Raw genomic sequence first — 12762 nt, 5'->3', positions numbered from 1 at the left:
TTTCCTTGTCTCTTTTCTGGCCATCCTCAAGAGCCTCCTAGCTTTTTCCAGGTATCTCAGCTAAAAGATTAAGATGGTAAGTGCATACCTGTTATTCTTTGCACAACTTTTGCAACAGTTGTCAGAAAAATTGAAAAATATCTTTATTCTCTCCAAGACTTTAATTTGTGATGGAATTTGAACTAAGGTCTCAAACTCTGTCTGGCGCATTCCTGACTTAAGCCGGATCTTAGATAATCATCATCAATTTAACCCTGAATTAACCTTCCTGGAAATCTAGGCAAAAGTTAAATGGGTTGATGCCATGCATATGATATCAAGCTAATAGCAAACAACCCTTACTTTATATTATTTTTGTGCTTTCAAGTTAACCAATTTAGTCATTAACCTTTCAGAGATAAACTGGGCTTTAGTTTTGGTATCATTGTTCCAATTTGTTTCTTCTGCAAATTGTAATAAATCACTGAAGAAGAGAAAGCAGAAATCATTGGGTCTATTAATTGCTCCAGGATGACTGCTCTCTGTCAATCTGCGGCAGTTGTTAAAAAGACAGATGCACCATCATAACACATTCAACAAGACAGATAAGTCAGACAAATAATTCTCATCTCTCATATTCCAGAAAGTAGAATACCACATACAAAGAGAGCTTATTAAGAGGACTTGAGGAATATTTGGCCTTTCTCATATGAAAACTTTAAAAGAACTGTAACTGTTTGTCACAGCAAAGTGAAGGCCAAACAGTTCTGTGACTGATTTCTAAATATCTCTGGGGAGCCAAACACCAGGGAGAAGAAACAACATTGGAATGAAAACTAACATAAATGTCCAAGAATTAATTTAGACTGGAAGCTAGCTTAAAAAGAATGTCTTTTATCTGACTAGTGATGTCTGAATGAGCTCCTCAAAAGGGGGAGTGAAGGATAAAGAAAACCAGCTTTCATCCCTTGCAGATTTAAAGACGTATACAGGTTAATTTCTGAAAAGGATAGAGAGACTGTGCAGATTCACTCTTAGAGTGCATGCCTCTGGTGACACCAGTTCTGTTACTAGAGAAAGTGGAAACAAAAAAAACTCCTAACAACTTCAGAGAAGAGATGTAAGGAAAAAAAATATCTCCATGTAGTCTGGAATTCATGTTGTTTACCTATTACTAATCAGAATAAACAGGTATGAACGTTTTCTTGTGTTTCACAACAAGAAAAGTTGTGTTATTTCACACAGATTCAGTCATGCTAGCTTCAAATGCAGAAAACAGAAGCAATACCTGTCTATCGTCACCTGGTTTGGCTACATATGTTGCACATGCCACGGTCACAATTTTTTCAACACCAGACAAAACATCATCTACCATGACCTTGATGCCAACCTAGAAGGAAGGAGACAAAAAAGTATTTTCATCGTCAGTTGAGTGGAGACAAAATGGTGCAGTGTTTGTCAAATCAGTCACGTTCAGTCTCTTAAATCTAAAAGAAAAAAGGTAAAAAAAATGCTCTGCTATGACTGATATATCTCTGAACACACAAGAATATCACAATATTCAATGAGCTCTGAAAAGGTTTTCATTATGACTACTGCATGTGTATGTTTAGCATCAGTTTTGTAGGGTCAAAAAAGACACTTGGATTTAGTTTTATGGATATCTCTTTCTATTTACTTATGTGCCATTTGGAGTCTCCATCTGAATACTAAAGATCTGTTTGAGAAAAAAAGTCTGTACAAATGTATAGAACACAATGAAACACTTGAAGTTGAAACACTGTATTCAACCCTGTGAGACAGGCTTGATGTGACATGTATCAAAGCTTTTGATCTTTTTCTAATTTTTAGAGCCTTTTGGATTACTTTCTCTGTGAGATGCATCACTCCCATTAATGCTAATGAGAACTAGACTTGGACATGATGTAGAGAAAAGTATCCTTAAGGTTCAATTCTGATTTCAAGTAATTGACAGGGCAATGCACTGCATATTTGTTACAATATGAAGAACAAGAACATGCATGCACCTGACATTATTATTTTTCTATCAGAAGTTTTCAAAAAACTTAGAACTCTATCTCTTCAGAGGATTCTAGCTCTGATCCAAAGACTGCTTAGAGGTCAATAGCTTTGGACCGGACCAGCAATCCTGAGGTATTTGTATGATGTGTAAATGTGGTGCTTAGGGACACGGTTTAGTGGTGGGCGTGGGGGTTCTAGGTTAATGGTTGGGCTCCATGATCTTGAAGGTCTTTTCCAATTCAAATGATTCTAAAAGTCTACAGCCACTTACCCCATCCTTTCAATTATATCTGTCAAGAATTTTGAGTCTTCAAGGTCCAGTCTCTATTTTGACATGGATTATTTTACTGGAAACATGCAATTATAGTAGCTATTATGAGACCAGAGTTTCATTAGGCAGTGTTATTGTTAAGATAACTGCACAAAGCTCCTTCTGAAGCAAATATGACTGGACCCATATTACATTCCTCTACTCCTCCCACCTCTCCTCTAATTCCTTACATATTTCTAGGAATGATAGTAATGATTTCTTACCTCCATGCTGATTTTGAATGTTCTGTTCACCTTTGCTTTGATGACAACAACTTGTCCAATACTGTTAAGAGGAATAACAGCTTATGGTATGCATTCATGTAGCTTAATAAAGGTTTGAACCTACATATATAAATATACCTAATAGTGAAGAAAATCATTAATAAGCCTGTGTCTTACATACTGTACTGAAAATGCACAGGAAAAGGTTTATCACTGTTATTCATCAACCAGATTTCAATCATACTTGGTAGCAACTTTAGTAGTCACAAAACTGCCTAAGGTTAATACTAGCATGTCTTCTCCTTGCTGATGTCTGTGTGACATCGGGTGTACTCTAGGACCCAATTCCCTCAAAAAATTTGGGCTAGATTCTCCTTTTGTTCAAAGGCACACTTTGCTGTGAGTTACAGCAAATCACTGACTATATCTAACTGCAAAATCATACAAGATAGACTCCATAGGAATTTTGTAGCATACAGATACATGCACATGAGGAAATAATTCCTGGACAAAGAGTGTTCTTTGACATCTTTTAAGGATGGGGAAAAATTTCACTTTCCTAGTTTTGACCAAGAATAGGGCTGCAGCATGTCCCCTCTGTCCTTACAGCATAGCTTTGAACTCTTTCCTGTTTACCTCCATAGAATACTTAAACAGAAATATCTTTTTACCTACAAAGAATCTAATTTAAATGGAAAAATAATTTCTTTCCTTCTGAAATGTCTAAAGTACCTCCTACGTGTTGATTACAAGAGCACCTTTTGTTTTCAATCCCCTCATCATATCCTAACACAAAGAAACCTTGAAAGGATGGAAGGAAAGCAGTTTGCCCTAAAGTCTTACTGAGCAAAGCAGTAAATGGACATGATGTGTATGTTAGGTTAGAACCACAGGCAAAATAACTGGCAATCAGGCCACTGACTTCATGGAAGTTAGACTGACTTAAAACTGCTACTAGAGCAGGCAAAGTGTAGCTAGCTACATACAAGACTGCAAAATGTAATTCAGACCACCGAATACCTATGAAATAGGCATTTACAGCCAAGTATTTGGCACAGTTATGACCCTAGCTTACAGAAATAAAATTTCTTCATAATTTCTCTGATTTAATTAACAGGGTTTTGACATTTATATATATATAAGTAGCATTTTTCTTAAGTTTCTCCTCTCAATGTTAGAGATTGAAACAAATTGTCAGCAAACATGTATGTGAATGTGGAATAGGAAACCTGCTCCTTTACAGTAACAGACAGAAACAATCAGCTACACAGAACTTAATTCTTCGTCTTCACATTCAAGAACAGAAGTTGAAGATGTTGAGCAAAAAGGGGGGAAACAACTCTTCGAGGAAAGAATTAAGACCATCTGTAGATACATAGTCCTCATTAGCTTTTAAAGAACCTACTCAGGTGATTTCCATCACTCATTGCAAAGAAAAAGCACAATCATTAATGTAATAGCTCTAAACTGCACAGCTAAGGGAACCACCAGCTTATTTACCAAAAAAAAAAAAAAAAGAGAATATGTTCAGAACAATAACATAATATTTACATTTAAGCTTGGAAAAGAAGTTAACATTATGGCCTCGTAAAAAGGCTTTAAAACCACAGAGACAATTCAGTCAAGTACCTTGAAACATCTCTAAAGCTTCTCTGTCTCTCATAAAACTCCCAAGAGGATTACAGGAACACAGCAGTAGAGGAAATTAAAAATACAAGGTATATTCATTAAATGAACTCTGCGGTTGAATGTGACACATGCTGATAGTGAGTGTGAAGCTTTCCTTAAAAAAAAAAAAACAGGAGAATTCAGAGTCCCTACAGATGCTTTCAGAAGACATCATGGTCCCTGTCAAAAACACTGTGATGCTGGATGGTCCATTAGGTCCCATCAGGGACCGCCGAGCTCTCTGCCTCAGCCTTACTGTCAAGATGCAATTTTGTACAAAGATTGTTTATTTCACCTTTGTCAGTGATGCCTCCCTGGTGACCTCTCTCCTTCTGTGGGAGAGGATTGTGTAAGAGAGGTTGAGAGAGGTAAGTCTGGGTCTGTCGACCTTTGAGGAAATTGTAGGGTGGGAACAACATAACAAAGCTGGACATGATCTCAGTCAGCCTGAGATACCAGTCCCTAGAGCCCAGACAGGTTTGGACCAGACAGACATTTGGCACCTCAACCAACAGATGTTGCCCCTGGTGCTCAAAGCAGCCTGTGCAGCTGGACTCACATTTCATTGTATGAAAGTGTAGTTCTTTGGGGTCTGAGGCTATCTCAGAAAATAAAGATGTCAGAAGTGAGGTGGTCAGACTGTATGATAGAGAAATCTCTTCTCATATACCTTTGAGAACTGTTTCAATTTTTTTTTTTTAATGTTTTATCACATATTCTGACTTTGGACAAACTGATGCATTTAAGCCAAAAGAACTGATCAGATTGGGCATTCAAACAGATAACGTGGGGACAGAAGTCACAGAACATCACACTTTCACCTGTAACTGGCCAAGAGCTTTTGAAATATATCAGAATTCATTTAATATGACTAACATATGGAACACTAACAAAATCTAAATTGATTTAAAAACAGCTGTCCTTACTGTCACTGAACTGCTTTATATTGAAAGATAAAGAGGAAGCATTTATTTATTATCATGGCATAAAACTGAATTTTGCAATGAATAGATTTCTGGAAATCTCTGTTACCATGTCAACTGAAAAGAAATATGCACAGCAGAGTAAGCCCTACAGAACATTTGGTAACCTGAGATAGGTAAATGAAACCTTACAGCAGGTAACTTACAAAACATCTTTTTTAATTTACTAGAGTGAGAGACAAGAACTCTCTCATTTATGCAAGATGTTAGTATAATCAACAAGATCTGGTAAACTTTAGGAAATTACACAATAAGCTACAGAGTGTAAGAGATGACCTGAGGCTGAAAAATAATTACTGAAACCACTTCACAGTTACTATGCCTGTACCCTATACTCCTATTAAAAATGAAATACTGGTACCACAAGTGCAAGGAGAACTAGAGACACGCTTAGAAACAAATTTGAAAAGAAATTTATTTTAATGATATCTTAAAAGCCATGTTCTGCTCTCAGAAATGAGACAGAAAATTGCAGTGAAGCTACTGAAGTCTGAAATATTATGCCTGAAAGGAAAACATTGACCTGACTTCATTTGTAGGACTCTTTGATTAGACTTCTTACAGACAGGATTTTTTACTAAGTAAAAATTAAAACTAGTGAACAATTACAGGTAGGATAAATAATTTTGTAAAACAGAACAAGAAATTCTCTTGAGTTCTAGATTCAGTATGTTACCTTCTTCATTCCTGGTTCCAGTTCTCATCCTAATGGCCACTATTCTAAAAATCAGATGTGTGAGAGGATGCTTTTTCTTCACTAGTGCACAGCAAAGAGTTTTAAGCTGACATCAGCTGTGCATTTGGCAGTGCTGCTTGGTTCACAGTCAAGACAATCACGTGTGCATTGCTCTGTGTAACTACATCCACCCCATCCAATTTCCAGATTGAAAGGTATAAAAACACAAATCCCACAAAGTAATGGCTTTAAGTTTCTGTAAAGATAAAGCTTAGGAATAAATGTGCTATTTCTTCTAAAAGTCTTTCACCCTTGGAAAATCATGAAAAACAGTTAACCATCAAGTCCTATATTATCTTGTAGACTCAGTCAATGTTCAGCGCTCATAAATACAAAACATTTTTGTTAGATTAATACATTTTTTTAAAATAGCTGAAAGAAAGAGATTGTAAGAATCAAACTGAAAGAGCACTTGCAACAATAGAAAAATAATTTAAAAAAGAGTTACAGGTATGTATTCCTTACTTAGCAGAGATACATAACAGCATGCGGCATTCACCTTAACTATAGCCAAAGATCACTAGGCCATCAGGTCCTTATCTGGCATTCGGGTTGCCAAGTCAAACTAACTACATCTTATTTTTGACCTGTGAAATTGATCTGATTTCTAGGTGGTTCAGGCTATCACAGTTAGAAAAGAGATATTTTGAGATTCAGCTCTGTGACTCTGGGGAGGGCATTGGTCTGCTATCTTAGATTTTTATAATGCCTCAGATTATCTCTGCTAAATAAGTATCTCCAGAGTGAAGACAATTGACTTTTGCTAGCTTATTTTATACCTGACAGCCTCTTCAAACTGTATGTCATACCAGCATGTTTCTCAGCTTCAAAAGAGAGACAGGGACACACAATTACCACATTGCATTTGCAGCAAGCTATTCACTTAGATACTTGTGTAAGACAGCCAAAGACGAAACATGGGAGATCCCAGTTCTTCTTTTGATCACCCTAATGCAAATCTGCAGAGGACCCCTTCCTTGGAGGGAAAAAGAAGCTAAATAAGATTAAAGTTAATATTTACTATGAAATCAAAGTATAATCAGATGGTGAGACTGGATGATGACAATGATCCCACTCAGTTTGAAAAGCTCTATTTAAGGTCTTTCTCTAAAAATTAACATTTTGGTGAAAGAGTAGTAACAAACAGGTTGCAGGATGAAAAGATCTACAAAGCATTAACAAGCCTCCAGAAATCCCAGCAACTTCCCTCAAAACAGCATGTTGTGATTATCAGCTATGTTAAACCAGTGTGGAAGTTTTATGACAGCTGAGTATTCTCAGATGCAGGAGAAACATCTATTAGCTTATTAGTCACAGATGTGGAAAACAGCGAAGTACATGCCCTCGGTGTTGTACTAAAAATGCAGGAATTAAATAAAACCAAACACAACCAAGATTTTTAAAAAATTACAATTATTTACTTACTGTAAAATATTTTAAACAAAATTTGAACTGTGTTCTTCATCTCCCTAGGATACATTTGGTTTTGAAAAACAATGTACCCTATTTGTATTAATGAAGAAAGTTAATCTGGAAAATGGTGAACATCTTCTGTACTGTTCATATTTAACAGCCCAGTAGGTATCTTTTTACAGCAAGTTACTGTGATTTATTACTTCTTTGACCATAGCACCTAGAGTTCCAAGTCAGAGGTTAAAACCCCACCACACTAACGGCTGTATAAACATAGAGAACTGTACTCCAAAAATTTTCCTGAGTGACAGAGCCAAAAAAAAAGGACTAGCGGGAAACCTAGAACAGAGCACTGCACAACAGGCAGGAGTTCTCCCTCCCCAGAAGCTTGATATTTTTTAGTGAGCTTTGCAATAAAAAGTTTGGAGGAGTTAGAGGATGGTGCATGAGTATCATGGTAGAGATAGAGTTAATTTTCCCTGGCTGGGATAGAGTTATTTTCTCCCTAGTAGTTGTTGCAGTGCTGTGGTTTGGATTTAGTCTGAGACTAATGTTTTTCTTGTTGATAATTAGTGTTTACCATGAGATAAGAACTTTATCGTTTCCCATGCTCTGCCACCATGGAAGTACACAAGAAATTGAGAGGGAGTAAGGCCAGGGCAGCTGATCTGAAGTAGTCAAAAGGTTATTCCATACCACGGGACATCATGCGCTGCACTGGAAGTGGGGGGAGTTGGTAGGGAGGGAGAGATTGGCACCCCGGCATCTGTCAGCAGGTGGAAAGCATTGTATTTTGCATTACTTGTCTTTCCTTGGGGTTAATTTCTTTCTCTTTTTTGTTATATTCTTTTAAATTATTATTATACTGCATTAACACTATTAAATTGTTTTTATCTTAACCCATAAGTTTTATATTCTTTCTGATCTTCTCCCCGCCACTAGTGGGGAGTGAGTGAGCAGCTGCATGGAGCTTAGCTGCTGGCTAGGCTTAAACCATGGTGAGTTATACCAGAATCTGAGGAATTTCCTTTGAAAATCTACGATAAAATTGCATGAAGGCAATTATGAGAAACACAGCAAACTGCAGTGAAAAGGAAAAGGTCACTGACAACTAAGAGGCTGGAGATGTCACTGTGATAGGTAATGTAAGGTGATGAATAAGATTGTGACAGTCACAAATAGCTTCAAAAGTGAGGAAGAAGCCAGCCAGGTGGATCACATCAAAAGCAGCAGCATATGATATGACGAAGGTATAAAGCCTGCGCACTTGTAAGTGCACCAGCTGGCACTAATGCAGGTGAAAGATTGTAAAGCCAAACAAATCCCTGTCTGGCATGTTGAGTTTGCTGTGACATAAGAACAAAGCAAGGAAGGATGTTAAAAATCCCTTTTGTGTGATAGGATCAGTCCTGTTGTGTGAATGACTGCAGCTATCTTAAGCCTAACCAAGTCAGTGCAATTATTGAAAGTAAGCTCCGGTGGCATATTTGCAGCCGGTGAAGACCATCACAGCTTAACCAAAGTCCAGGGAACAAGGATGAACAGTTGTAGCAGCTGAGCAGGGACTCGAGTTCAGTGGTTGCAGAGATCTGTTTAGAGTCAATCTGCAAAGAGCACTGTTAAGGGGTAAATCACTGAAGGGCTGAAATCAAATTACTCCCTTGTGCTAGAATATATCTCAAGAAAAAAAAAAGTGTGATCATATTGGAAAGCTGCTACATGTCAGGTAATTTCTGGGTTATTGTGTGGGACAAGTTCTCCAGGATCCCAACTCTTTCTATATGGGAAGATTTAGATACAGATTACATAAATCTGCACCAAGCATGGCACACACCAACGCAGCAAGCTCACTACGGTCACATCTTGTGGAGACACCATCCAGATATGAGTTCCCCAAATACACCCGCTGTTCTCTGCAAGGCTCATTATGGACTGCTAATGTATGCAACTGTACTTGGAAATGGAGTTCACTGACAGCAGAGATGGCAGAGCCTGGGGTTTTCTTAGTGCTTTACATGTAGCTTTCACTTACAGAAGTTAGCTGAGTAGATTTTTAAAAAGTTTTCAAAGCAGAGTTACACCAGATACAGAATGCTCTGCATTCTGGTTGGGTTTGGGTTGTTTTCCTCAGCCATGTGCCAATATTCTTAAATTAGTACTTTTCCTTCCTCTAGTATTTATCCTTTGTCCATCCTGTTTTTCCCTCTGCTGCTCTCTTCTTTAGTTCTGCTCACTCCAACCACCCTCTCTTTGCTCAGCCCAGAGCTGCAACGTCCCTCTCCAGCCCCAAAGCTTTCACACTCCCTCGATGCCCATTCCTCATCTGAACCCCCAAATCTCACACACTGTCCCGGGCTGAAACCACCCCTCCCGCCCCCCAATACCGGCCCCTCATAGTCCCTACGGGCAAGGCCTCCTTCTCACCTGTCATTGTCAAACACAGGGTATGGGGCTACCGGTTTTCAGGAAAACAGACGCAGCCCTCACACAGCTGAAGAGCTGAAGATGCACTTCTGATGGGATGGACGGATGGACGGATGGAAGGATGGATGGTCCAGAGGCAGTCCCAGGGGCAAACGATGGCAGGGGCCGTGTCCCCGCCGCCCCGAGGCGACGCTCACGCCCGCACCTCAGCCGGCCAGGCCGCTGCGGCGGCGGCTGCCGCTGCGCCCCCGCCCGTGCCGCAGTACACGCGAGGCAGGCCGTGGCTTGCATCCACTTCAGCAGCTCACCGGTGCTAAGCTTCCCGCGGTGGTCGGAGTGGGCCGGGAGGACGGTCTGGGTCATGCAGACATCGCTGCTGCCCGCCACTCCGCGCTGCTCCGTGGCGCCGCCGGTGAGGGCGGCAGCGGCGGCCGAGGACGTTCCGCGCACCACCTCGGAGCGTCGCTGGCCCGGCCCGGCCTCTAGGCTATCTACAGCGCTGGGGCTGGGGCGGGCCGGTCCCGCCCCGACGCCCGGGGCTGAGGTGGAACCGCCGCTTCGGGAGGTGGCCGCGCGGCGGCGAGGAGGCGGGCGGGAGCCAGCGGGCTGAGGCGAGAGGGCACCGCAGCGCTAACGGGGGCCCCGCGGGCCAGCAGAGGGCGGCAGCGGGGCCGGGGCCGGATTTTGCCGCCCGGCTGCCCGGTTCCATCCCCCGCGGCTCCTGCCCCGGCCCCGCCGAGGCCGCCTCAAGGCTCGGCGTCGGCCGCCACCATGACAGACCAGCCACGAGCCGGTGCCCTTGCCAGGTTCTGAAATTAAAGTATTAAACATTTATCATCTGCTCAGGTTTCTTTTTTCCCCCCTTTTTTTGAAGTCTTGCTCTTTCGTGTTGTCACCAACTTGACAGCCCAGCAGATGGGCCCAGGGAATACACATTCTCATCTGCAGATGCTAGCGAGCCCCGTAGGAAGGTGCTGCGGCCTGGTGAGCCGCTGTCACTGCTAGTATGGACATGCTGACACCTGTCTCGGTGGCTGCAGCCCCCGTCATGTATTCCCACACTAGCTAACAACTGGGGACCTCATAGAATGCTCGTTTTTTTACCTCCACCTCCTCCTTCTCCTCACATGGCTGGTAAGGTACTGCAGGATGTTGCTGCCCTGGCAAACTATGAAGATGTTAAGCACTGCTGAAAAAGAGCAGCACAATTGCTTTTTAATCGGTCAGGAAGGTCAACATGTCACTATTGCTGTGGATACAGCATGATTAGGCTCAGCCATGTCAAGAGGGCAGTTTAGAGATGCTTAGGGCTGGCTTGTCAGATGTTAAGGCAGGGACAGTGGGTGGAGCAGACATGCTGCTTTAACATATCTGAGTGTGTACCTTGTAAATGGTCTTTATGGAAGCTAATATTTGACTCTGTTATTTCTCCTCCCTAGGTACTGTAAATAATATGGTTTTCAATGGAGCAGCAAGATCATTTTAAAAGCATACGTAACAGAATTTATCCCGTGAATACTCGGTCATTTACACATTGTTAAAATATCCAGATTTAACCCATATCAGCCGGGAAAAGTTGAATTTTAATCAACTTGCCTCACCGAGGCAGAGTTTCCAAGTGCAGTAGGGATTTTCTTCCCACATGGTCTGTTACTATCATTGCACTTTAACAAGATCTGTTTCTTTGTCACATACTCTTCTAGCAAGCAAGTGGATGGCTGTAGCATCATCACACTAGTTACATTTCAGAGGATACTGGCTCTGAAAATCAGCATGCTATGCTATTCCCTACATTTATTTCTATTCTGTTGCTTCAGAAAAAAAAAAAAAATACTGATTTCTCTTTCCTTCTTTGACTCCCTTCCGTGAAGCAGAGAAACAGGCTTTTTTTGGAAGTGGCAGTGCCATACCTCAGCCTTGCTACCTGGCCAGCTATAAACAGTATGCAGACAGCATATTCTCCTTCCTCATCTGCTCAATCCAGTGCTCCATCTGTTCAATCCAGGTGACAAAAACGTATCAAAGTGTCACACCGTGGATCCTGGATCTCAGAAGGAATGGACTATTTTTTATTTAAAATTTTAAAAAACCCTCTAACTTGTGTTTTGTCTGTCTATGCCAGTACTTAATAAATTTGTTTTCAGGTGTGCCTTGTTGTGCTCACTGACCAGGCTTGCTCGTTGGCCATAAGATAATGCTTATTTTACATTCTTTCAGAGGTAGCTTCCACTTCCTTTTAATGCAGTCCCAGTGTTTGGACCATAATATATCTGCTGTCTGCTGTGTAATTAGGAGCTACAAAGGTTTTAGTATCACAGAGAGGTAAAAGTAAAATCTAAATCTGCACACATCTACAACTTTCTGAAGTATGTGGAGGAATATATGTTTGGGGTGAATGGTCAGCAGACTTCTCTTAGGCTGTATGAAAGAGTTTTAGAGAAACAGAAAAGGTAACCTTTCATTTCTGTTGGGATAAAAGAAATCTGGTATTTGTAAAACACATCTCAGAGCTGAACATACCTCTTGATTTCTTAAGGATATAATTCGAAATACATCTGTTGGAAGTAGGAGCTGCCCTTCAAGAAGGAAAGGCCACCCAGGATCCAAATGAGCAATGCACTGCTTTGGGTACTTGGCAGACACACCTGTAGACTCAGAGTGAAGGACCTTGCAAATGAAAACACCTTTTCCCCAAAACAAGCCTCTGCTTTTGTGAGCTGTACATCTCCTTCAGCTCCTCCTTCTGGACTCTATCTGCCAAGGTAACAGATTCTAATGCCTGTCCTTTGGTTGGCTTCAGCAACTCGCTTCTCTACAGTCCCTTATGCTCCTTCAGCTGCTTACGCAGTCTCCACTGGAGTTACTGAGTATTTTACAACCGTCAGTGAATTTGTCTTCAGAAAATACCAGCAAGGTTGGTATTGTTCTCCTTTCATAGCTGAAAAATTAGAGAAACTAAATTACTGGCCCAAGTTCAGAGAGAACTGGGCTTTTCAGTACTTT

The 12762-nt window shown here is 40.9% G+C and overlaps 1 protein-coding gene across 1 annotated transcript in view; it reads right to left on the bottom strand.

Moving 5' to 3' along the window:
• ACOT12 (acyl-CoA thioesterase 12) overlaps positions 1-11486 on the bottom strand; it is a 32783-nt gene extending 21297 nt beyond the window's left edge. The window contains 5 exon segments of the mRNA XM_062018804.1: positions 1268-1369; positions 2536-2596; positions 9760-9784; positions 9786-10389; positions 11361-11486. Coding sequence (XP_061874788.1) covers positions 1268-1369; positions 2536-2596; positions 9760-9784; positions 9786-10389; positions 11361-11486 — 918 coding nt within the window.
• Between the last annotated feature and the right edge of the window lie 1276 nt (positions 11487-12762).

Source organism: Colius striatus, chromosome Z, assembly GCF_028858725.1.
Source record: "Colius striatus isolate bColStr4 chromosome Z, bColStr4.1.hap1, whole genome shotgun sequence".
Classification (NCBI taxonomy): Eukaryota; Metazoa; Chordata; class Aves; order Coliiformes; family Coliidae; genus Colius; species Colius striatus.
The sequence above is the reverse complement of the archived record's forward strand: the minus strand, read 5'-3'. Positions and strand labels throughout refer to the sequence as shown.